The following is a 26,326-nucleotide window of genomic DNA, read 5'->3' as shown; positions in this document are numbered from 1 at the left end:
CGGTTTCACGAAGGCTGCTTTCTGACGAGAGACGTTCCTTGTGGACTTTGTAATTATTTATACATTTTTATTTATTCGTTTACTGTTTTTTGAGGTGGAGAAGGAAAGTTCGGATCTATGAAAACCCTGGGTAATATTGGACAACATTTCTGACGGAATGAGCCGTTTATTTGTGATATCTCTGCTCTTCGGGACGGCGACGCTGGCTGTGGTAAAAGGTAACGGTAGTCTTTTGGTTTGTTTACGTGAGAAAGGTGTTTAAAATACTTTTTAAATTAAATATATAAGCATTATAAACATTAATTTTGGTTTGTTGTTATTGTTAAACAGTATTTAGTTACTAGCATATTCTGTGTAATTAATACTGTTTGGTATGGATGCTTGCTGCACTTGTTGCACTGTTACGAACGCTGGTCGTGTCCCAAAACCATTACGAGCATTCACAACATATCTAGTGCACTCTTTTGTTTGTAGGGAATAGTTTGGGATTTGAAAGTGTATTTATTAACATGCTTGGTGTTGAGTGGACTTCTTGTGTGAAATGTAACGGTCCCTGTTTCGTAGTGAGTTTGTTTTGAATGAAGTCACGTGATTGTTTGTTATTATTTTTTTTTTTTTTACTTTACCGTATTTGTGAATTTCATATGATAAGATAATAGATATCTGTGGCGTAGTGGGGGTGGGGGGCAGTTTTAGAAATAAGCAGTGTGTGTCTGTGGGGTGTGGGGGGGTGCACGCTGTTGTGCACCCCCCCCCCCGGTAAACAATGCTCTGGCTGAGTGTTTTATGACTCGTGCTGCTCTCTGATTTCTTTTGTGCGCGCGACGCGGCTCTCTGCAGCTGTCGCGCTCTCTTCCCACGGGGCGCGTGCCCCCCAAATTCATTGCGCGTGCGCATTAGGCAAACCCCCCCCCCCCCCCCCCCATTAAAAGAAAGCCTCAGGGCAGATTACATATGCAGCGCTAGTGAGGACTGAATACAAGTGACTTGTGCAATAAATGACTAAAGTGACAAAAGTATTGTGAACAGTAAATCCCAAATGACTGCACACCTTTAGCTGTGTGTACTGGGTACAGATGGCCACTTGTTTGCAGGATAAAATTCCTGGGGTTGCATTTGATCATATTAATGACCCAGTTCATGAATGGTTTGCTTGAATGAGCTGGTAGATTACATGAAGAATGTAGTGAAGTACTAGCATTGAAGTATACCAGTACAAACTTTAGAAGAAACCGAAGAATGGACCAGTCTATCATGCTTGGATCAACATCTACCAAAGAGTTCAGCCAGTATTAATGCCTACACTGCAAACAGTGTAATCCTGGATTCACTTAATCTAACTGTGCATCATAGTCGTGGGTTTAGTTTCAGATATGTATCTGTGTGCTTTTAAGTGGTATTATATTTGTGAATCGAACAAGACAATAAACCTTGTATAGGTGCCCCCTGGTTATATCATAAAAACTAAGCTCCGAGTCACCTTTTCATAGACTCGTGTTTAAGTGGAACAATTGGGTGTACTATTACCCCATTCCCTTAGTCCTAGTCGCAATGAAGTAGTACATCATGTGTTTTAAATTTAAAAGTTTGGCTCTCAGAAAAATGGTCAAACATAGCACAACACAAGGAATTTTAATAGTAAGGTATTATTAGCCAAATCTGTCTCATATGTTCAAGCATTTTTAGTATTTCAGACCTCAGTTTGCAACTTATAACAAAGCACTACAGCAACAAGTGTCCCATAGCTCCAATACAATTGACTGTGGACATGTTTCTCCTTTATTTCAAATAGGTTAGCTCTAAAACCAAGCTAAAATGATGAGTTGGGCTTTTGTTTGTTCATTACACCAAAAATGCTAACCAGTCAGACTGAAAGAGACCAGAGAAAACCAGTTGGCGCTGTCCAAGTTGCATAATGCTAATGGAGCCCACTGGCTTTTGTTCATTATTAACAGCACTGGCATATTTGATTGTAGTCTTTAGCTTTTAAGAACACCATGCTTGTCAGAGTTTTTCAGTGTGGTGGCCTGTAATAATCCACCATGGTTCTGCATGTGTGTGTTTTTAAAAGAGGAACCATACCTAAGTTACTGTTTCTTTGCTCAGGTTTCAGATGCATGGAGCCATGTCTGAATGGAGGAACATGTGAGCTCAACACCAATGGACAGCCAGGTTGCAGGTAAGTTATTAAGCGACTCATTAATAGTCAAAAAAAGGCAGCGATGGATACAGAGGTGTCCGAGGTGAATTTGTAGTTTCAATGAAGCCTCACGCTTGGCAGCCAAAGTGTGTGTGTGTGTGAGTGTGTGAGCGTGCACGCGTCCATAGACATTCTCTCAGAGGCACTGTGGTCCGTTACTCCCAAAGCCAATTCAGTACGACAGCTGGCACTCACTCTATTGTCCCCCCCCCCCCCCCCCCCACACACACACACACGCTATAACCAGACAGACTTACACACTTGCTATACCCTTTAAGAGCTTATCTGTCCTACACACACCTGTAAAACTACTTGTAAAATTAGGATTTAACCAACAAACAATAAAAAAAAAATCACAATTCCTGCTAGATTTTTCTTTGCTTTGTTTTTAATCGATGTGTTGCATCCCATCACTCATAGCACATTCATTTTTATTTTACTTTTGTTTATTATGTATTTCTACTTCTTACCTCCTAACACATTCTACAGCTTTAGTGACTTTTTCACCAATCTCATTACTTCCTCAGCCATCTGCCCCCCAAACAGGGCACCATTCACGCCGTCTGTGTGGAGGGGGGTAGATCAGCAAGAGGAGGGGCAAAGATTTGAAAGGAAACAAGTGTGAGAGCCCGTTGTCCACATCCTGCACGAGTCTTTTTATTCTCGGTTCATCTCCAGCATCACTCTATTTTTCCGTGCTTATATTTAGTGTTATGTAGAGTGATGCACAAACAGCTGGTGGATGTGGGCAACTATTAAGGAACAATACATAGTGGAGAACTTCCTAGTCAGCTACAATGGAATAAAAATAAGCAAACAGTGTATATCCTGTTTGATGTGTTGATAAGCCAAACAGGAAAAGAAGATCCTTCTTTCCAAAAATATTGTCTCTATAGTATTTCTTTCCTGTTTTCCAATGAATATACTGTAGAGTGCTGAAGGACAGCATCACTGGTCGATCAAGTGCGCACTAGTTTCGTATACTTGCGCCCCCTGCTGACAATGAACGAGATAACGCTTTTTACAAGCATGTGTGGGATGAGTGAAAGTAATTGCTGTAGTTTGTTCATGCATCGTGCCAGTATTTGTGTGCCCACTGAGCTAACTTTTGAAAAGCATCCAACGTTTGAATCATAATCCAATGAAATATTATGTTGGCTGTTTAGACAAAGGCAACACCACACTTACAGCGTATGCAATGATGGCAGTCTGGAACACTCACTTGAGATGTTACTTTCTGTTGTACACATGAACACAAACAAATAGAATTTTCAGATCTTTAAGCGAAATGTAAATCTTAAAGGCATTTCAAAAATATAAAGCTACCTAGATTTTCTTAATGCTGCTTTGTAGATTGAATTTCGTTATGCTTTCAACAAATAATAATAAAAAGCCATTAAATTAAACACAAAGGTCTAGCATTTATCACTGTTTCTTCATTACCCAGTTGATATGATGGATATGTACCAAAGCTAGCAGCTTTAACACAAATCAAAAGCTCCATTACATATGGTCATGTATAAATACATTGACTGGCTAATGCCTTAATGACTTAAGTGGCCATAAACCCATTGATGAAATACATATACATATTCACTGGTTAAGCAAAAACTCCTTGAGACTGTAGGCTGCCCTACTACTGACTTATATGTTTATAAGTATATGTACTGTATGTACACAGGCCAATATCAGATCTGTTCTTGAAGCAGTGTCTCTAATATTAGCAGAGCTAGTCTAGATTTTACTTCATTTCCTGGTCGCACTGTGGTAAAAATAACTTTAGGAAGAGCAAGAGACAAGACAAAGAAAACGAAAGTTTGTTGTTTAGTTTGACACACCGACACAGGAAGCGCAAGGTGTGAGCGCGCACGCACACACACGGGGCAGTCAGCGGCAGATGGTAGACCAGCCCCCTGTAAAGCCTGTAACCTGCAGCCACAAATGTGGTCAAAGGTCACCAGAGCATCTGCTCCGGCACACATACGCGCGTGCACACGGACCTGTTGCCATGGCGAGATGCAGATGCCTGCTGCTGCAATACTATACATTATTATATATATAAACAAAGACTAATCTACAGAAATGATGTTCGCATGTACAAATCTGATGAATCCAGGAATTGGTTTATTAATTTAAGGTCAGCAAATAGAAGTACTTTTGAGCACAGTGTTGTGCAACCAAAATAGCGAGTAGTTATTGAAGAATGAATGTTGGGGAGCAAAACACTTACAAAGAAAAGTGAGTTTGGAAAGTGCTTAAACTTCTAGCTATGTGAAATAAAAGAACTTGGGTTAAAACGACTGGAAAAGATGGATTGGTGGGTGGAGGGAGGGGTGACAGGAGGAGTGTGCTGTCTCTAGTGAGCAGCCCCATTGACCTTACGCCACTTGCTATGGCAACAGGCTTCAGGGGAGGGATCGTAGGGGGTGGCTTGCCTCACAACTGCACTCATCAATGCAAGCACCTGCTGCAGAGAGAGAGCGATAGAGAGAGATAGTGATACAGCCAACCCAGTGTGCAGCGTTAGCTGTATCTCTATATGCCTTTAGATGCCTCTTTCAATGTACTCACATATGCTGTACTCTTTGGCCAATATATTTTACATCCAGCCATAAAGTAATGGTACACAACTTTTGTTTGGGGTTTGTGTACTGGAGCATGTAAGATAACACGAGAATACTCTCTGCTGCACTGTTATTAGACTCAAACCACTAAAGATTCTTGTTTGTGGCACTTAAAATCCTTATTTCTGTAGTAATGAACTGCCCCATATTAACAGAATTGACATAATTTGCAAAAGCACCCCAAAAAGTGGTATGGCATTATGTAAATTAAACGGAAAGGCTACATGCAGAGAGTAATGCATGACTGTGTGTTTATTCTCTCTGTCCTTCAGGTGTCCTGCAGACTTTGCAGGGTCCCAGTGTCAGTTCCCGAGCCCATGCAGCCCATCGCCATGCCGCAACGGAGGTGTGTGCCGCCCGCGCACACAGGGCAACGACGTGGAGTTCACCTGTGACTGTGTTTTGGGTTTTAGCGGGCCGCTGTGTCTCACGCCGGTCAATCACGCCTGCATGAGCTCGCCATGCCGCAACGGCGGATCCTGTTCACTCCTCACACTCAGCACCTACGGTTGCCGCTGCCCACCCGGCTGGACAGGTACATGCGTAAATATGCTTACATGCCTGTGTACATATTCAAAAACCCGAATAAACAGACACGGTAGGCGTGATACTCGCGGTTTAAGCATTTGTTGTTTCTTTGGTTCGCAGGTAAAACGTGCCAGCAGGCCGACCCGTGTGCGTCGAACCCCTGTGGCAACGGCGGCCGATGCTCAGCGTTCGATTCTCACTTCATCTGCACGTGCCCTCCCAGTTTCCACGGGCCAACATGTCGCCTGGACGTCAACGAGTGCGCGGTCACCCCCTCGCCCTGCCAAAACGGCGGCGCGTGCATCAACGAGGTGGGCTCATACCGCTGCCGCTGCTCACCCGAGTACGCCGGCGCGCACTGCGAGCGCCCGTTCCGGCCCTGCCAGCCGTCACCCTGTGCCAACGGAGGCACGTGCACACAGACCAGCGACACTAGCTACACCTGCACCTGCCTGCCAGGTAAGAAACGGGCTCTGTGTGGGTGGTTATAGTGTAACAAGGCGTGTCGCTGCGATTTTGGAATGCGGCTCTTTGGGTCTCCCAGTTTATGATTAATTTTAATAGCTTATCTGGATTACTGTTCAACATACCTAGGCATGAGGCTTTTGAATGTTTGTCACACACACCTCTACAGTTCCCAAAGCCTTTTCCTCAGGGGATTACTTATTAAATGAAGCTGACTTCATGTTATGCCCCTTCTGTTTTTTATTTTAGGTAAATGTATAACAAAAATAATGAAGTACTCTGAAGCAGCAACCATAAAGCTTTCTTTTTTTTAGCAGTGAAAACAAAATTGACTATTAATACTTAATAAAAATGTCTATTCTGGTGTAAAAACACCTGTTTACCATATCTTTTTTTTTTTCCTCAGGCTTTACCGGCCCAGATTGTGAGCATAACATCGATGACTGCGTTCAGCATTCATGTGAGAACGGAGGCAAGTGTATGGACGGAGTGAACACCTACAACTGCCACTGTGACAAGCACTGGACAGGTATATAATAGTGGACATATTACATTCAGACATCAAAGCTGTTGCAGCTTACAGAAACATGCCATTCGTGCCACCTTGAAAATGATAACTGTGTTAAACCTGTGCCTACTTGTTCTCTCCTTTCAGGTCAGTATTGCACGGAGGACGTGGACGAGTGCGAGCTCTCACCGAACGCCTGCCAGAATGGTGGCACGTGCCACAACACGGTCGGTGGCTTCCACTGCGTGTGCGTGAACGGCTGGACCGGCGATGACTGCAGCGAGAACATCGACGACTGCGCCAGCGCAGCCTGCTACCACGGAGCCACGTGTCACGACCGCGTCGCTTCCTTTTACTGCGAGTGCCCGCACGGACGCACCGGTGAGCTGACTGATCTTCTGGGGTTTCGGGACAACTGAAAATGCATCAGGAGTGCAGATTTGAAAGCCATACTTTTCCAACAACTTTGTTTTGCTTGTGTTCTTGCAGGATTGTTGTGTCACTTGGACGATGCCTGTATCAGCAACCCATGTCAGAAAGGCTCCAACTGTGACACCAACCCTGTGAACGGCAAGGCCATCTGCACCTGCCCGCCCGGCTACACTGGCTCTGCCTGCAACCAGGACATTGATGAGTGCTCACTCGGTAATGACTCCTTGAATCTCGTCATTAAGTTTGTCTAGAAAGTCACTAGCAGATCAGATCAGTTTTGGTCAGTTATAAGTTGTAATGAAGATTGATATTGAGTGTTTTTCTTCAGGGGCCAATCCATGTGAGCACGGTGGCCGGTGCCTAAACACCATGGGTTCATTTCAGTGCAAGTGCCTTCAAGGATACGAGGGGCCGCGTTGCGAAATGGACGTGAACGAGTGCAAGTCCAACCCATGCCAGAACGATGCCACCTGCCTTGACCAGATTGGTGGATTCCACTGCATCTGTATGCCAGGTAAAGACTAAACCAATTGTACAAAACAGGGTTGTTTGCTGTTTGTAGTTTGGTGTTTTAATGACCATGATTGAATGTTGTGTGTGTAGGGTACGAGGGTATGTTTTGCCAGATCAACGCAGACGACTGTGCCTCCCAGCCTTGTCTTAACAATGGCAAATGCATCGACAAGATCAATTCCTTTCACTGCGAGTGTCCCAAAGGTAACTGCTTTTGAATAGACATAGTCAGTCACAAAAGTATACATGCAACAAAATTTAAGAAAGATAACGCATTCTTTATTTCCCAGGATTCTCTGGCAGTCTGTGTCAAGTGGATGTGGATGAGTGCGCAAGCACACCGTGTAAAAATGGAGCCAAGTGCACTGACGGTCCAAACAAATACACCTGCGAGTGCAGAGAAGGTTCGATATATGTTCTGACACGATTCCAAATGCACAAACGAGGTTCCAAACGCTTAATACACATTTCTTTCATGCAGGTTTTACAGGCTCACTGTGCGAAATCGATATAAACGAGTGTGCCTCAAACCCGTGCCATTATGGCGTGTGTAAGGATGGCCTGGCCTCGTTCACATGTGTGTGCCGGACCGGTTACACTGGCCGACTCTGCGAGATCAACATCAACGAGTGTTTGAGTCAGCCATGCCGTAACGGGGGTACCTGTCTGGATCGGGAGAACTCGTACACCTGCGGCTGTCCTAAAGGAACCACAGGTAACACGCGGGCATACATTTACGTTTTTGCCATTTAGCAGACGTTTTTATCCAAAGCGACTTACGTTACAGTTACAGTATACAGTCTGAGCGATTCAGGGTTAAGGGCCTTGCTCAAGGGTCCAATAGCGAGGCTTGAACCAGCGTCCTTCTGATTACTAGTCCGGTATCTTAACCACTAGGCTACAGCTTAACTCCCTCCTTAACGTTTGCTTTACGTTTGAAATAACAAATACACAGATTACAGATTGTCGTCTAATCATCCGTCCGCAGGTCGAAACTGTGAGATCGACGTGGACGACTGCAAGAGTAAACCATGCGACTTCGGCAAGTGCATCGACAAGCTCAATGGCTACGAGTGCAAGTGCGAGCCTGGATACACGGGTAAGCGCATGCGGCATCTGCGTGCATGTGTAACAGGTGGTGAGCGAGGTGCACTGCTTTGGTTTCGGATAACATGAGCACAGAAACGCCCTTTTTTAAACTAGGACACACACTGCTTTGTACCGATGTCCCTTTAAAGTCTTACCTGTATACCTACACACAGCCAGTCACATTTTAAAAATTGTGTAAAAGAATGAAGTGTGTGTGTGTGTGTGTGCGCTGACGGAGGGAGAGAAAGGGTGGGATAAAAGACCATTGTTATTGCAGAAGCAGGCCGTTAGCTGACCCTGTCTGCGGAGGAGGGTGATCGAGCAGAGTCGGTGGGGTGTGGGGTAATTGTTGCTCGGTCGTGGGTAAAATATGGCTGCCTCCTTTTGTGTTTGTAAACGTCCCCCTACAGGACGCCTCCTCCCCCACCAAAGAGTGTGTGAAAGAAACAAAGAAAGAATAGAATGGCGGGGAAAGGGGGGGTCAGCTTTTTGTTATTCACAAGGGTCGTCATTGAAAAGGTCCAACCCTCCCCAGCTGTTCGACATCCCCACATCATGCACACACAACCACAGATCTAAAAGTTTTGTACTGAAAATTTAGAGTTTAAAGTATTTCTGGATTCACTGCTATACAATTACCATTACATCTGACGTTTCCTTACCTTAGATTGACTTCTGTACGCTTATGTTACACCATATGCATGGCTGCTCATTTTATTAAGCTAGAGCATAACCAGTCAAAGCCGTTTTCCGAGATTTTGGATTCTCCGTTGTGAAAACGCGTCCATATGTGCCTCACGTCAAATTTAATCTCCCAAGTTAGCAATTTCAGCTATTCAAAATGCTTAAAGAATAAATCACCATATTATGTACGTTTCATTCACTGCACCATTAACCCATGCCTCTCCTCATTTCCGTCTTTGTTTAGGACAAACATGCAACGTTAACATCGATGACTGCGCCCTCAGCCCGTGCCGTAATGGCGGCACCTGTGTGGACGGCGTAAACTCATTCACTTGCCTCTGCCCAGAGGGCTTCCACGATGCCACCTGCCTCTCGCAGCGAGACGAGTGTGCCAGCAACCCCTGCATCCACGGCAGCTGCCAGGACCAGGCCAACTCGTACGTCTCCCTTGATCATTTTCACTTTTCTGAAAGACTGTCCTGACTTGTTTTCATTTACATTTTACGTTTTCAGCATTTAGCGGACGCTTTTATCCGAAGCGACTTACACAATGAGCAACTGAGGGTTAAGGGCCTTGCTCAGGGACCCAACAGTGGCAACTTGGTGGTGGCGGGGCTTGAACCGGCAACCTTCTGTTTACTAGTCCAGTACCTTAACCACTGAGCTATCACTGGCTCATCACATTCAGGGTCTCCTTTTAATAGGTTTAATTGCAAACTAGGTTGTTTTTTATTACATTTTGGTCCATCAACCTGTTATACCAGTTTGAATATGTTCATAAAAATCTGTAGTGAAACAGTGACACACAGTGAATTAAATTCTTAGTCTAGATGAGATTTGCCAGTATGGGTAATGTTGACAAGTAGCTCACGCTGTAGAATCACTGGGCCGTGGACCAGTACCAGTCAGTGGGTCATTTGTTACTGGGCCACACAGAAAGAATAAATAATTAGCAATGAGAACACTGCTTCCATTTCCAACACATGGGTGTTTATCGTCTCATATCACCCCCAGGTGGAAATAGCATCTCATTACTGCTCACAAATGAGCTTTTTTTGCTGCATAGTTATTCTATTTTAAATCCTCCCATCCCCGCTTGTCTGACATATTAAGTCTTATATGAAACCGGTCTGTAATGCAAAAAAGGTTGGGGACCGCTGCTGTACAACATTTGTTCTTAGTGTCCTACAGGATCGTGTTTAATCCCAGCTTGGGTGGTTAAACTTCCGGTGGGCTTGGGTGGCTCAGTGGTGAATTATGCCAGCCCACTAATGCTAGGACCCTGGATTCGAATCCCCAGAGATACTACATGAAGACATGATCGGCTATGCCAGGATGGCCGAGGCCCTGCAATGAACTGGCATTCCGTCCGTAGTGTGTTAATGCATTGAGCCCAGTGACCCATCGAACCTGAACAGGATACTGTGGTGGTAAAAATTGTTGCTCATACACTCTTTTCTTCCCCCAGTAGGTATGTCTGTGTGTGTGAGCCGGGCTGGACGGGCCGCAACTGCGATCTAAACGTGAACGAGTGCTTGTCCAACCCCTGCGTGAATGGAGGAACTTGTAGAGATATGACCAATGGCTACATCTGCAGCTGCAGAGCAGGATTCACCGGTGAGTGCTGTGTTTCGATGTGTACAGATTAACACTTGTTTACAGATCAGCCGTGTATATAGTTTTAACTTAACCCTGCGTTGTAGGTCCTAATTGCCAAACTAACATCAACGAGTGTGCGTCCAACCCCTGCCTGAACCAGGGCACCTGTATCGATGATGTTGCGGGATACAAGTGCAACTGCTTGCTGCCTTACACTGGTATGGATACACAGAATCTCATCATTCTTCCCTTTGCACCTTTTACATACCTTTACATTCTTGGTTTGTATTATTTCTGTTCAAAAGTCCTTCATTGCACTTATCAGTGTGAGAACTCGCTTAGTCAATTTCCTGAGTATCCACTTCCTGTTTCCTGTTGAAGTGGGAAAATTTTAGAATCGTAGGAAACAGCGAAACACAACAGTGCTTTCCAGCGAGCCTGGGAAGCATCAAGGAAATGCTGTAGAATTTCACACAACACAACAAAAGGGCAGTGATAGCTCAGTGGTTAAGGTACTGGACTAGTAAACAGAAGGTTGCCAGTTCAAGCCTCACCGCCACCACCAAGTTGTCACTGTTGGGTCCCTGAGCGAGGCCCTTAACCCTCAATTGCTCATCGTGTTCAGCTCATTGTGTAAGTCGCTTTGGATAAAAGCGTCCGCTAAATGCTGAACCTGGAAAGTCTACACACACGCACACTTGTACATATTAATAGCAATTAAATCATTACAATAAATAACATTTATTGATTGGTTAGCACAGTAACTTGACTGAAACTGCAATGAATAAATAATAAAAGAAAAATCAGATCAGAAATGTTCAGGATTAAATTTCATTTGCGTATTTGTGTGGCTCAGGTGAGTTGTGCGAGACCGTTCTGGCTCCCTGCTCCACACGTCCATGCAAGAACAGAGGCGTGTGTCACGAGTCTGACGACTATCGGAGCTTCTCCTGTGCCTGCCCACCTGGATGGCAAGGTAAGCACACGGCTGTTTGTCAAAGCATCTGTATCAGGCTATTGTGAATGACTTGTATTTTTTATTTTTAATGACTTCATTGTCACTCTCCACCCCCCTGCAGGTCAGTCGTGTGAGGTAGACATTAACGAGTGTGTGAAGTCTCCGTGCCGCAATGGCGGCGTGTGTGTAAACTCCATGGGCGGCTTTCAGTGCCGCTGTAACCCAGGATTCACCGGAGACCTCTGTGAAACCGACACCGACGACTGCACTCCTAGTAAGTGACGCAATAATATGCATGGTGCACTATAGAACCTTCACACTGATACGTACAGTACAGTTATACACGGACCGATGTCCTGTAGAAAAGGGGTGCTTTGTATTTTTAAGCATTCTTGACTTTTCCATGTGCGTTTACTTTATATTTGCTGTCTCTTATTTATCACACTTAACATCTGGTGGACAAAAAAAGATCCCAGGGCGCTCGGGTGGTGCAGCAGTCTCACATGCTAGCCCACCACTGCTGAGATCTCAAGCTTTCGAGTTTGAATCTGCTCTGTCAGGAAAAACGAGACATGCCTGCACGGACTTGATTATTGCTGCTGCAATTGCGGCCTCTGCTGGCTGCTCGAAGGCATCCACAAAGAAACAGGGATCAGTGGAGATTGGTGTGTGTGTGTGACCCTCCATACGTGATACTGCTTGCTCTCTGTGTGAACCTACCTTGTGCAGGTGAAAAGAGACAGTTAGTTACCATGCCAACCAATCCCTAAAACGTTCCAGTTGGTAGACTGACTACTTGTAGTTGTTCCTAGACATCCGATGGACTGGAGCCCTGTTCAAGGCAATTCCCAGGATAAGTTCTGGACGCACCATATCTTTTTATCGTTTTATTAAGTCAGCATGTATACAATTATACAGAAATTACATAGAGCATGTTGGGGGAAAATAGGCTATGACTAAGCTCATACCCATCTGCTGCTGTGCTTCTACATACGAGGTATTGATTGCGCCCAGTGCTCGAAGTGGGCAGGTTCTCACACAGTACTGGCACTTATACATTTTAGTCTCTGCATTAACCAGGGGCACTATGTGTTGGTCATTTGTTCTATTCTCTTGACAAGTCTAGTACAAGACACATATTATCGCTTGCTAAAGTAACCTGGATTTAGAATGTAATGATTAACACGCATTTTAACCCACTTCAAGCACTATATGTGCTTAAAATAAGCCGTCTGCGTTAGTTAATCTTTAGTTTATATGAGATTAATTTGACCCAACCTCCACTAGAGGGCATTGCTGAAACAAAGTTGACTTGAAACCCCAGGTGGCATTTGATTGTTAATCACTATGGTACTGATAAAAAAGATGCAGTGTAATTTTACCATGCCATGTCTGTTGCATTAACACAAATAACAAACACAAATCAAGTAACGACAGTTACAAGGTTGATACAAACATGTCTGACTCTCTCTCTCATTCTCTCTTAGACCCCTGCAGCAATGGTGGGGTGTGTGTTGACCGCGTGAACGGCTTCACGTGCGTCTGTGTGGCCGGATTCCGCGGTGAACGATGCACAGAGGACATCGACGAGTGCGTAAGCGCCCCCTGCCGCAATGGTGGGAACTGCACGGACTGCGTCAACAGCTACACCTGCAGCTGCCCAGCTGGCTTCAACGGCATCAACTGTGAGGTTAACACACCCGACTGCACTGAGAGGTATGGCCCGCACCCACTTTACCTAAGCTAAGGATAATCGTATGTTCTCGTTATACATTTAGTTCATTAGATACACATCATTTATTAACCTGTATGTGTTTGTGTGCACAGCTCCTGCTTCAATGGTGGGACGTGTGTGGATGGGATCAACTCCTTTTCATGTCTGTGTCTGCCGGGCTTTACTGGCAGCTACTGCCAGCATGATGTGAATGAGTGCGACTCGAGGCCGTGCGTCAATGGCGGAACATGCCAGGATGGCTATGGTACCTACAAGTGCACCTGCCCACATGGCTACACGGGCACCAACTGCCAGGTACCAGCATACATTCACATGTCGTGTGGGTTGTGTTCTATTAAATGGTTCAAATTTCTGTAGGACTGTATTAACATTGTTTCTCTATCCGTGTGTGTCTTCAGAGCTTGGTGCGCTGGTGCGATTCATCCCCGTGTAAGAATGGAGGCTCATGTTGGCAACAGGGCTCCTCTTTTACATGCCAGTGTGCCAGCGGCTGGACGGGCATCTATTGTGACGTTCCCAGTGTCAGCTGTGAGGTTGCAGCTCAGCAGCAAGGTGAATAGAATGTCTGTGTGTTTGCATATGTGGTCAATCTTAGCACCAGCATGCTCACCCTTGCTTTTGCGTTTAGGTGTCTCGGTGGCAGCTCTGTGCCGCAACGGCGGGCAGTGTGTGGACGCGGGGAGCACTCACTTGTGCCGCTGCCAGGCAGGCTACACCGGCAGTTACTGCCAGGAGCAGGTGGACGAATGTGTGCCAAACCCGTGCCACAATGGTGCAACCTGTACTGATTACCTCGGTGGATACACCTGTGAGGTACAAAACAAAAAAAGACACACCGCTGGGATTTTAACCAGATTAAATACTTAGGTGTTTCATGTCTTTTTGTCTTTCTTACACTCACTTTTCTCTCTTCCACAAGTGTGTTGCTGGCTTCCATGGCGTGAACTGCAGCAAGGAGATTAACGAATGTGCGTCTCAGCCGTGTCAGAATGGAGGTACCTGCATTGACCTCGTCAACAGCTACAAGTGCTCCTGTCCTCGAGGAACGCAGGGTGAGCATACACACACCACAGGAATGCCTTCATATAGAGATCCTGTCCGCATATTAAACGTATCCCTCGCTCTGTAGGAGTCCACTGCGAGATCGATGTGGACGACTGCTCTCCAGACGTGGACCCCGAGACCGGTGAGGCTCGCTGCTTTAACGGTGGACGCTGTGTGGACAAGGTGGGCGGATACGGGTGCGTGTGCCCCCCAGGCTATGTTGGCGAGAGGTGCGAGGGGGATGTGAACGAGTGCCTGTCTGATCCCTGCGACCCCAACGGATCCTACAACTGTGTCCAGCTGGTCAACAGCTACCGCTGCGAATGCCGCACAGGTTATACAGGTAAGAACTGGCATGTTTTAACAGATGTACATACACTTGCTTTTATGTATTAGCACTAACAACAAAGACCAAAGACAAAAGCTTCCACTAGGCTCTGTTTTTTAAGCTAATGTGGGGTGTGTGTGTGTGTGTGTGTGTGTGCAGGCCAGCGCTGTGACACTGTGTTTGATGGCTGCAAAGACAAACCCTGCAAAAACGGTGGAACCTGTGCTGTCGCCAGCAACACAAAACATGGATTCATCTGCAAATGCCCTCCTGTAAGTATTACCATGCACATATACAGGCTATATTTACATGCAGCATATCATCTCATTCATTCCATGTACATAATGAATAAAGAATAACACTTTTTTTTTACATATTAAAAGCTGTAAATACACCAAAGAGATTAAATATTGGAAGTGAATGTTCCTAACCTGTCTGTCCCCTGCTGTAGGGTTTCTCGGGCTCGTCCTGCGAATACGACTCGAGTGCGTGCGGCCCACTACGCTGCCGCCACGGAGCCACCTGCATGCCGGGCCGCCCCACCCCTCGCTGTCTGTGCCCGCCGGGCTTCAGTGGCCGTGAGTGTCAGACGCGTCTCGACTCTCCGTGCACCTCCAGCCCCTGCTACAACGGCGGCACGTGCCAGTCGTCCGCGGAGGCGCCGTTCTTCCGTTGTCTGTGCCCGCCACATTTCAACGGCCTTCTCTGCCACATTTTGGACTACTCGTTCACTGGGGGACAGGGCCTGGACATCACCCCGCCACCGTCTGACTCTGATGAGGCGGTGCCTCACTGCGAGGTGGCACAGTGCGAGCGCCGAGGCGGCGACGGAGTGTGTGACGCAGCTTGTAACAACCATGAGTGTGGCTGGGATGGTGGAGACTGCTCACTCAATTTTGATGACCCCTGGCATGAGTGCAGTGCCGCCCTGCAGTGCTGGAGGTACTTCAACGATGGCAAATGTGACCCGCAGTGCCAAAGTGCCGGCTGCCTGTACGATGGCTTTGACTGCCACCAGCTGGAAGGCCAGTGCAAGTAAGTCTACCATGCAATGTAAACCATGCTGAGAATAGTATTGCTGATCAGTTTTAACAGTATATATGTATTTTCTCTCTCTTTCTTCTATGTTTAGCCCCTTGTATGATCAGTACTGTAAGGACCACTACTCAGATAGACACTGTGATCAGGGCTGTAACAGTGCAGAGTGCGGTTGGGACGGTCTGGACTGTGCCGAGGACGTACCGCAAAGGCTTGCCGCCGGCACCTTGGTGCTCGTGGTACATGTCGCGCCAACCGAACTCCTAAACAGTTCCTCCTCCTTCGTGCGGCAGCTCGGCGCACTACTGCGCACCAACGTGGCCATCAGGCGCGATCCCACCACCGGCGAGCCCCTCATCTTTCCCTACTACGGCAACGAACACGAGCTGAGCAAGCACACGCGTGCCGCCCAGGAGTGGAACGCGAACCCGACTCAACTTCTGCAGCGGGCCACCAGGAGCCTGTCGGCGCTTCTCGAGCCACGTCTACGACGAGAACTGGACCAGACGGAGATCAAGGGGTAAGCGGCAGTGCCACCCATGTGTGAGAGTGGCTTGTGTAATATAGGTCTATCAGTGTGTGTTAACTATGGTTATGTGTGTGTGCAGCTCTATCGTGTATCTGGAGATCGATAACAGGCAGTGTTACCAGCAATCTGATGAGTGTTTCCAGAGTGCGACGGACGTAGCGGCGTTCCTCGGAGCGCTGGCCTCCAGCGGCAATCTCGACGTTCCTTACATCATAGAAGCCGTAACAAGTAAGCACACGCACACACACACACACACACTTATTCGATTATATACGATTATATTTGATGCATGATTTTAAGCAATTGAGGGTTAAGGGCCTTGCTTAGGGGCCCATCAGTGGCAACTTGATGGTGGTGGGGCTTGAACCGGCAACCTCCTGATTACTTGTCCAGTACCTTCACCACTGAGCTATCACTGCCATCTGTGCTGCATTTATTTCCTAATCAGCTCCAATAAACATCATCTCTCTCGCCCTGCCTGCGTGTGCCTGTGTAGGTGAAAATGAATCCCCCGGCAGAGGTGAAATGTACCCCATGTTTCTGGCCCTGCTGGCCCTGGCCGTGCTGGTGCTGGCTGCTGTTGGAGTACTGATGTCACGCAAGAGGAAGCGTGAGCATGGCCAGTTGTGGTTCCCAGAAGGCTTTCAAGTGACCGAAACCAAGAAGAAACGCAGAGAGCCTGTGGGAGAGGACTCGGTCGGACTCAAGTGAGTGTGTGAAGAGTGATCTGTTTGGATGATTTTTGCTTTATTATAGGACAACCATGTGTCTCAATAACTGTTAAATATGTTTCTGTATTCCTAATTGTGCTTCCCGAAGGCCTTTGAAGAACTCTGATAGCACTCTGATGGACGAGCAGCTAAATGAGTGGGCAGAGGAAGAGCATGCTAAACGCTTTAAGGTAACAGTACACGTCTGTGTATATGTATGTGAGACTTTGTCGGTTGTTCAACTGATTTTCAATAAATAAAAATGCCACTCTTGGGCCGCCGCTGGGCTGGCCTACCGGCTGGGCTGAGCGGCCACATGAACAACGATTGGCCTGTTGTTCAGATAGGGTGGGATGTTTAAAAAGCCGGATAGGGTCTCTCTCTCTCTCTCTCATAACTCATGCAATTACGGCCTCTGCTGGCTGATTGATGGCGCCTGCACAGGGACGGGAAAAGAGTGCTGTCAGCGCGTGTCTCTCCGTACACAGTGCTGATCTGTACTGCACTCGTCAATGTAGGTGACGAGATGTACTTTATTTGTCCTTTATAGATATACAGGTGTACAGTATAATGAAATTCTTTCTTCGCATATCTCAGCTTGTTTGGGAGCTGGGGTCGGAGCGCAGGGTCAGCCATCGTACGGCGCCCCTGGAGCAGACAGGGTTAAGGGCCTCGCTCAAGGACCCAACAGTGGTTGCATAGCAGAGCCTGGATTTGAACCGCCAATCTTCCGGTTGATAGCCCAAAGCTACCACTGTCCCTGATGCTTACGGCTGCTGCCCACATGTCGGAGGGGGCGTGGGTTAGCTTTGTTCTCCTCAATCGGAGCAGGGATCGGCATTGGTGGAGAGGGAGCGTGACGCGATCGTGCACGGTGTGGCAGGTCTTTGTTTTGGGTGGTAAACCCCAAGCTTAAAAATGTACTTAACATGTAATAAGTGGTGTGTGACGGTTACAGACATGTAAAGCATTTGAGCGTTTGTGTATGTGCATTTGAAAATGATATGGTTTTTGGTGCTTGTGTGCAGTTTGAGGACCACTGCACACCGGACATAGGTATCCCACCAGACCCTCGCCAGTGGACCCAGCAGCATCTGGATGCGGCCGACCTGCGCTTGACCTCGATCGCTCCTACGCCACCACGGGGCGACACGGACACCGACTGCGTAGACGTCAACGTCCTCGGTCCCGGTGAGCGTCCTTTCACTTGTTGTCTCAAACGATTCGATCCCCAGGTGCGGAAGTCCGGGTTTACTCCGGGAGCTCCGGTTTCCTCCCACAGTCCAAAGACGTGCAAGTGAGGTGAATTGGAGATACAAAATTGTCCATGACCGTGTGACATTAAACTTAAGAACTGATCAATCTTGTGTAACGAGTAACTACCGTTTCTGTCGTGGACGTAGCCAAGCTCACTCTTTTACTTTCTCTCTTTATTTCAGATGGCATGACACCTCTGATGATCGCCTCCTGTAGTGGTGAAACTGGCGAACTAGAAGAAGGAGAAGAAGGCGTGATCGCCAACTTCCTTTGGCACGGCGCTGACCCACATCAGCGAACCGAGCGCGCCGGCGAGACCGCGCTGCATCTGGCCGCCCGGTACGCCCGCTCCGATGCCGCTAAACGCCTTCTAGAGTCTGGCGCAGATGCCAACGCGCAGGACCACGCCGGACGCACACCGCTGCATTCTGCTGTGGCTGCCGACGCACAAGGAGTCTTCCAGGTACAGACACGTTGATATACAGAACCGCTCACGTAGCTAATCGGGTTCCTACTTTTACTTTTGCTTTTGGGTTGTCGGCAGTGAGCTGACCGTTTGAGGGTTCTAAGTCAGCCCAAACAATACAGCTTTTTCAATGGTCATTTTGTTGATAGCGGTGTTGCTTGGGAGACGCAGCGGTACAGTATGCTAGATCACTATTGCTTGAGAGCTGGGGTTCAGCTGGTTGGACATATGCAAGGACATAATTGGCTAATGTCTGGTGAGGGATGTCCAAAACAAACGAGCCCCTGCAAGGCCGGTCTCGAGCTTAGATGAAATAGGAGGGTTGCGCCAGGAAGGGGCGTCTGGCCTAAAAACCGTGCCAAGTCTGGTATGCAGACCAGATCGACCCTTAATATATACTCCGATGAGGCATAACATTATGACCACCTTCCTAATATTGTGTAGGTCCCTCTTTTGCTGCCAAAACAGCCCTGCAACTGTGATGCTCTGTGTATTCTGACACCTTTCTATCAGAACCAGCGTTAACTTCTTCAGCAATCTGAGCTACAGTAGCTCGTCTGTTGGATCGGACCACACGAGCCTTGGCCGCCCATGACCCTGTCGCCGGTTTACCACCGTTCCTTCCTTGGACCATTTTTGATAGATACTGACCACTGCAGACCGGGAACACCCCACAAGAGCTGCAGTTTTGGAGATGCTCTGACCCGGTCGTCTAGCCATAACAAATTGGCCCTTGTCAGACTCGCTCAAATCCTCACGCTCGCCCATTTTTCCTGCTTCTAACATCAACTTTGAGGGTAAAATGTTCACTTGCTGCCTAATATATCCCACCAACTAACAGGGGCCGTGATGAAGAGATAATCAGTGTTATTCACTTCACCTGTCAGTGGTCGTAATGTTATACCTGGTCGGTGTATACAGGAGCAACTAAAAAACAAAGTTTGTTGATGGCCAATGATTATGGAAGTAAATCTGTCTCATCAGATTTTGAAATTTAAAAGCCTTTGAATTTTGATTACTGAACTTTAAGCCTTTGAATTTTGATTACTGAACTTTTTTGCCTCAGAATTCAACCCACACTATTTACAATAACTCATTTTCACTTTCATTTTTTGATGTTAACAAATTCAAAATCAAAAATTCAAGTTTATAAAATTCAAATAATATATATTCAGGTTGCTCAAATTCGATAGGTCAAATTCAGATCACAAAATTCAGATTAAAAAATTCAGACTAAACATCCGGGACACGCAGGATGAGCAATCGATTCCAGAGCCGTAGAGAGAACAGAGTAGCGACACTCCCATAGAGAACCGCTGTGACGGGGGCGGGACATTTCTCTGCACAGCTCCGGGTGGAGCTCTGTTCATTTCCACTACTGAGCAGCATTTTCAGCTGTATGTTGCTTTGTTTTAAAGAAATAATGAATTTGATGTCATTAATATACTTAATACTGTTATTGTTTAGCATTTGCTCAGCACTAAATGTTACATGTTTATCTTATTTAATAGGTATAACTGAATTTAGCTCATTCAGTTAAGCTTAATTAATGCCACTAGAGTCTTTTCACCTTAAAATGAGGTGATTAATCAAGAGTCTTGTTACAGAAATGATAATAAAACATTAGAGCCATAATAAATCATGCTACTTTTACTTTCACACTTAAGTACATTTGAAGGTAAATACTTTAGTACTTTTACTCAGTGAAGTGGAGGTAAAGAGTATTTTTACTTTTACTACTACTTTTACTGGAGTAATATTTTACCTTGGATATCTCTACTTTAACTCAACTACATGGTTTGTGTACCTTGTCCACCACTTACATTAGACAAAATGAACTAGTGCATATTATTATGAATTAATTCATGTATTACATGTAGGAATGAATTATTAATCACTCATGAAATAAGAGATGAATGAAGCTATTTCATGTACCTGCACAATAATGTTAAAGGTACGGTAGTGTGTTTATAAATCTGTTCATTCAGTGCAGGTAAACATTATGAATCCAGCCACATGGCTCAGTGTTTAACCAAAATGATGATTATTATTATTATTATGAATCCTCAGGAAAGTGAAGGGAGATTATAGTTTATGCAAAAAAAAAGAAAGAAAAAAAGCTCTTTAATCTCTGTACTGTATATTGTTTATACTACTTAATGATATCACATTATGTAATGTATGCTAATATAATGTACTGTGTGTTAACAAGAACGATCTATTCATTATAAGTCATTATAAACATCAATCTTTCACTTCATATACCAAATGCAGTAAATGTAAAGGCAGTTGAAAATACCCAGAAATTGTACAAATGTTTATTATTTAGTGTTTAATACTTCATTCACTGCTGCTTGTCCCATCCCAGCTAGCCTTGTAATTGTGGCCCACTTCCGGCGCAGCTGGGCCGGAATAGCCCCCAAAACACTGCGATACCATTTATTTCCCGTTTTCTTCTCCTTTCACATCCTCATAGATAAAATAATACATTTATTCTACAGATTAACTACAGATTAACTACAGATTAACTACAGATTGTGCAGCAGAAAGTATTTTATTAAGATAATTGCAGCAAGTATAATAATAATAATAATAATAATCAGAATATTAAAAATAAGACAAATTATAAAAGTGAAACAAAATGACAACTATATTAATATTATATATAGAAAATAACATATAATTGCATATAAGAATGATAATTATCAAAGTGAACAATATTGTAAATATACATACTATACTACGCATACACAATACTACTAAACATACTACTACTACAACTACATCTACTAATACAGCCTACATACATACCATAAATATTTTACACACACACACACACACACACATATATATATATATATATATATACAGTGGTGGAAATAAGTATTTTATATTATTAATTATTATTATTAAGTATTTAATACACTATTGAATGAGCTTTAATTATTTTGCAGCTGTTGGCTAATGCAAGAAACTGTTTACCTTTTAGCTAACGTTACCTGAAGTGTATTAGTTCAGACTACCAGTTAACCTGAAACTCAATAGATAACATTACCTAACAGTTTCCATTTCCAAATTGCTCTCTATCTTAATCCAAAACTCATTAATAGACTTTCTGCTTACATTTTGCTAAGTAAAATGTTAAGATTCAACGTTAATTTACCAAACACGAACAAATAATTAGTCCTCTTTTTTAACGGCTCGCATCGCACTGTTGCTATGGTGACGTTGTTCCGCGTCTCTACGAGCACCAGCCAAACCCAGCTGTGGTAACAACTGGACCGGATCTGGCTACACTGATTCTGGCCGATTCTGACACTCGGCCGACTGTGCCGATAGAAAAGAGGGAGCTGGACCAGATGATTGTGCTAGCTGGGATATGAGAACATGACAGCGCGGGGTTTTTTGAAACTATTGGATGGATACATAAACCACGTGACCGTGTGGCGGCGAGAACAAGGATTGTCGCAACTCTCTCTATCTACGGCTCTGATCGATTCTGTCTCAAATCGAACCGACACCCAGCCAATCAAGTTACACTCCAGCGATCAAGTGACAACGAAGCGGCTTCGTTTACAGCAGAGCCGTAGAGAGAGAGAGTTGCGACACTTCTTGTTCTCGCGGTCACGTGGTTTATGTACCCCTCCAGTAGTTCCAAACAAACCCGGCGCTGTCATGGGACAAGCAGCAGTGAGTGAAATATTAAAAGGCAAATAATAAAATATTGTACAATTTCTGGGTATTTTCACCTGCCTTTACATTTACTGCATCTGCTTTAATGTCAGTTTGGTATATGAAGTGGAAGATTTTTATAATGACTTAATAGGTTGTTCTTGTTAACACACAGTACATTATATTAGCATACATTACATAATGTGATATCATTAAGTAGTATAAACAATATACAGTACAGAGATTAAAGAGCTTTTTTTCTTTCTTTTTTTTTGCATAAACTATAATCTCCCTTCACTTTCCTGAGGATTCATAATAATAATAATAATCATCATTTTGGTTAAACACTGAGCCATGTGGCTGGATTCATAATGTTTACCTGCACTGAATGAACAGATTTATAAACACACTACCGTACCTTTAACATTATTGTGCAGGTACATGAAATAGCTTCATTCATCTCTTATTTCATGAGTGATTAATAATTCATTCCTACATGTAATACATGAATTAATTCATAATAATATGCACTAGTTCATTTTGTCTAATGTAAGTGGTGGACAAGGTACACAAACCATGTAGTTGAGTTAAAGTAGAGATATCCAAGGTAAAATATTACTCCAGTAAAAGTAGTAGTAAAAGTAAAATACTCTTTACCTCCACTTCACTGAGTAAAAGTACTAAAGTATTTACCTTCAAATGTACTTAAGTGTGAAAGTAAAAGTAGCATGATTTATTATGGCTCTAATGTTTTATTATCATTTCTGTAACAAGACTCTTGATTAATCACCTCATTTTAAGGTGAAAAGACTCTAGTGGCATTAATTAAGCTTAACTGAATGAGCTAAATTCAGTTATACCTATTAAATAAGATAAACATGTAACATTTAGTGCTGAGCAAATGCTAAACAATAACAGTATTAAGTATATTAATGACATCAAATTCATTATTTCTTTAAAACAAAGCAACATACAGCTGAAAATGCTGCTCAGTAGTGGAAATGAACAGAGCTCCACCCGGAGCTGTGCAGAGAAATGTCCCGCCCCCGTCACAGCGGTTCTCTATGGGAGTGTCGCTACTCTGTTCTCTCTACGGCTCTGGAATCGATTGCTCATCCTGCGTGTCCCGGATGTTTAGTCTGAATTTTTTAATCTGAATTTTGTGATCTGAATTTGACCTATCGAATTTGAGCAACCTGAATATATATTATTTGAATTTTATAAACTTGAATTTTTGATTTTGAATTTGTTAACATCAAAAAATGAAAGTGAAAATGAGTTATTGTAAAATGTGTGGGTTGAATTCTGAGGCAAAAAAGTTCAGTAATCAAAATTCAAAGGCTTAAAGTTCAGTAATCAAAATTCAAAGGCTTTTAAATTCAAAATCTGATGAGACAGATTTACTTCCATAAATGATGTGTCTATTGAAACTATTGGTCTTTAAATGATCTGAACCTTTTCTTGCAGATCCTGATACGAAACAGAGCGACAGATCTGGACGCTCGCATGAACGATGGCACGACACCGCTCATCCTGGCCACACGCCTAGCAGTGGAGGGCATGGTAGAGGAGCTTATCAACTGCCATGCTGACTCCAACGCAATCGATGACTCCGGTACGTACACGCACATGGATACATATGCACCCTGTTTGCTTAATTTACTTTTACTGACTTCTTTATTTATCTGAATCTCTTTATAGGCAAGTCCGCTCTCCATTGGGCTGCTGCTGTCAATAATGTGGATGCTGCTGTAGTGCTTCTAAAGACTGGAGCCAATAAGGACCTGCAGAATAACAAGGTGTGTGTGTACTGTTTATTTGTGCGCTTTCTTTTGTGCGTTTTGGGTCGTTCTTGCATTGCAATACCCCGCCCACATTTTGACTTCATACATCGTTTCCATTTCCAGGAGGAGACCCCCCTATTCTTGGCAGCCCGCGAGGGCAGCTACGAGACGGCAAAGCTTCTCCTCGATCACCTGGCCAACCGAGACATCACGAATCACCTGGACCAGCTGCCACGCGACATCGCCACCGAGCGCATGCATCACGACATCGTGCGTCTCCTGGAAGAATACAACCTGGTCCAGACTGCTTCCGCTCTCACACACTCGCCCCCAATTTGCTCCCCGGATGCTTTTCTGGGCATCAGGACTAGCCCGGGTGCCAATAACTGCACCAATAACACTAACAATGCTAAGAAACCTCGCAAACCTGGAGGAAAAGAGGGAGGAAAGGAGATGAAGATTAAGAAGAAGAAGAATGCAGAGCAGGGTATTTTCTCTCCTGCGGATTCTGAAGTGTCGTCCCCACCCATGATGACCTCACCATTCCAACAATCCTCGCCCATAGCGCACCACCTGCAGGGATTGACTGATTCCCAAATTGGCGGGGCTCATTTGGGGATCGGCAAGCCGTTTGACGCCGCTCCACCTCGCTTGTCTCATCTTCCGATGGCCAATGCCGCCCAAACCGGGGCGTGTGATTGGCTGGCCAGGGTGCAACAACAGCAGCGAGGGGGATTCCCTGCCGTGATTTCTACCATGCATCACAGCGCCAGCCTGCCGCAAGTCATGGGCTATCCCACGATGCAGAGCAGCCACCTGGGCACACCGGCTCACCTGTTATCCAACCACCTGCAGCACCAGAACTCGAGCTCCATTCTCGCGCACCATTTCCTGGGCGACCTAACTGGCACGGAGCTCCAGTCTGGACACGCCCCGATCCAAACCGTGCTGCCGCAGGAGACGCAACGTCTGGCTTCGGTTATGTCCAGCACCCAGTTTCTGACCCCTCCCTCTCAGCATAGCTACTCCAATCCCATGGACAACACAACAAATCACCAAGGACAGCTCCCCGATCACCCATTCCTCACGCCGTCGCCTGGCTCTCCTGACCAGTGGTCCAGCTGCTCGCCACATTCCAACCTGTCCGATTGGTCCGAGGGAATCTCCAGCCCGCCTACCAACATTCAAATGAATCGCATCCCTGAAGCTTTTAAGTAATAATGAGGGAAACAAACTACTGCCAAGACTACTATTATCTACACTGGTTTTACTTTTTATTAAGCTTTTTTATTTATTTAAGTGTTTGGACTACATGTATAAAATATCTTTTTATTTATGCGTCTTTATTTCTATTTTATTACCAGGCTGCTCAGAAAACTGCTGTCTGCTGAGCGAAACTGTGTTAAAATGCTTTTTTATATTTTGTCCTTCTGTTTTGAGATTCAGCATGAATTAGACTTGATGTGGTCCTTTTTAACCAAGATTTCCACTTTTTGATAAACATTTTTATAAACTGTACAGTCTTATAGTGTGAGGACACAGATTTTTGAATGTTAAAACACTGGAGGTTTATTTGAACTTACTGCCTGACTGATGATGTTACAGAGCTAAATGATTGTAATTTTAAAGGAATAATACATTTCTCTTGCAACACAACTTGTTGCATGTACAGGTTGGCTTAAAATGTTGCGTGACGTCAGTGATGTATTCCCACAGGATCAGAATTCATGTCATGGGAAGCTTTACGTATGTAGCATAATGATTTATTTATTTTTTAGTAGACCTGACCTGGCATAACGGCCATAACCGAAAATCATAGTTAGAATTTATTTTAATTATATTAAATTGCAGATTGACACAGGGCTGGTTGCAAGAAGCTGTGAGGACACGCTAGACTAAATACTAGTCCTGTAGAAAGAGATTTGTATGTATGAACATTTATAAGATTAAGAATGTACACCGCCGTGTATGTGTGTTGCACTGTGACGACATCGACCACGCTCGTGTGGAGCGACGGGTCGGTGGCTGAACCGTTGAGTTTTATAAACGCTGATCAAACGTTTTACTGTTAAAGAAATAATGATATATGCATTTGTAGTCTGTGCCAGAAAAAAATGCTCAATGATTTGTAAAATATTTTTTCTTGTAACAATAAAAATGACT

At 44.8% G+C, this 26,326-nt stretch overlaps 1 protein-coding gene across 1 annotated transcript; it reads left to right on the top strand.

Moving 5' to 3' along the window:
* Positions 1-202: 202 nt before the first annotated feature.
* notch1a (notch receptor 1a) lies at positions 203-26,326 on the top strand. The gene is made up of 34 exons (XM_063011188.1): positions 203-218; positions 2,107-2,179; positions 5,097-5,359; positions 5,473-5,811; positions 6,224-6,346; positions 6,473-6,706; positions 6,815-6,970; positions 7,086-7,271; positions 7,361-7,474; positions 7,561-7,674; positions 7,752-7,985; positions 8,259-8,369; positions 9,288-9,480; positions 10,515-10,660; positions 10,747-10,860; positions 11,499-11,618; positions 11,722-11,874; positions 13,088-13,316; positions 13,428-13,629; positions 13,734-13,887; positions 13,964-14,148; positions 14,255-14,387; positions 14,465-14,722; positions 14,867-14,979; positions 15,159-15,742; positions 15,840-16,265; positions 16,354-16,502; positions 16,771-16,981; positions 17,094-17,175; positions 18,013-18,175; positions 18,424-18,704; positions 23,847-23,994; positions 24,081-24,178; positions 24,287-26,326. The coding sequence occupies exons 2-34, from the start codon at positions 2,118-2,120 to the stop codon at positions 25,379-25,381; spliced, it is 7,173 nt and encodes a 2,390-aa protein (XP_062867258.1). The 5' UTR covers positions 203-218; positions 2,107-2,117; the 3' UTR covers positions 25,382-26,326.

This window comes from Trichomycterus rosablanca, chromosome 16 (genome assembly GCF_030014385.1).
Source record: "Trichomycterus rosablanca isolate fTriRos1 chromosome 16, fTriRos1.hap1, whole genome shotgun sequence".
NCBI classification, from domain to species: domain Eukaryota; kingdom Metazoa; phylum Chordata; class Actinopteri; order Siluriformes; family Trichomycteridae; genus Trichomycterus; species Trichomycterus rosablanca.
This window is presented reverse-complemented; position numbering and strand designations above follow the sequence as displayed.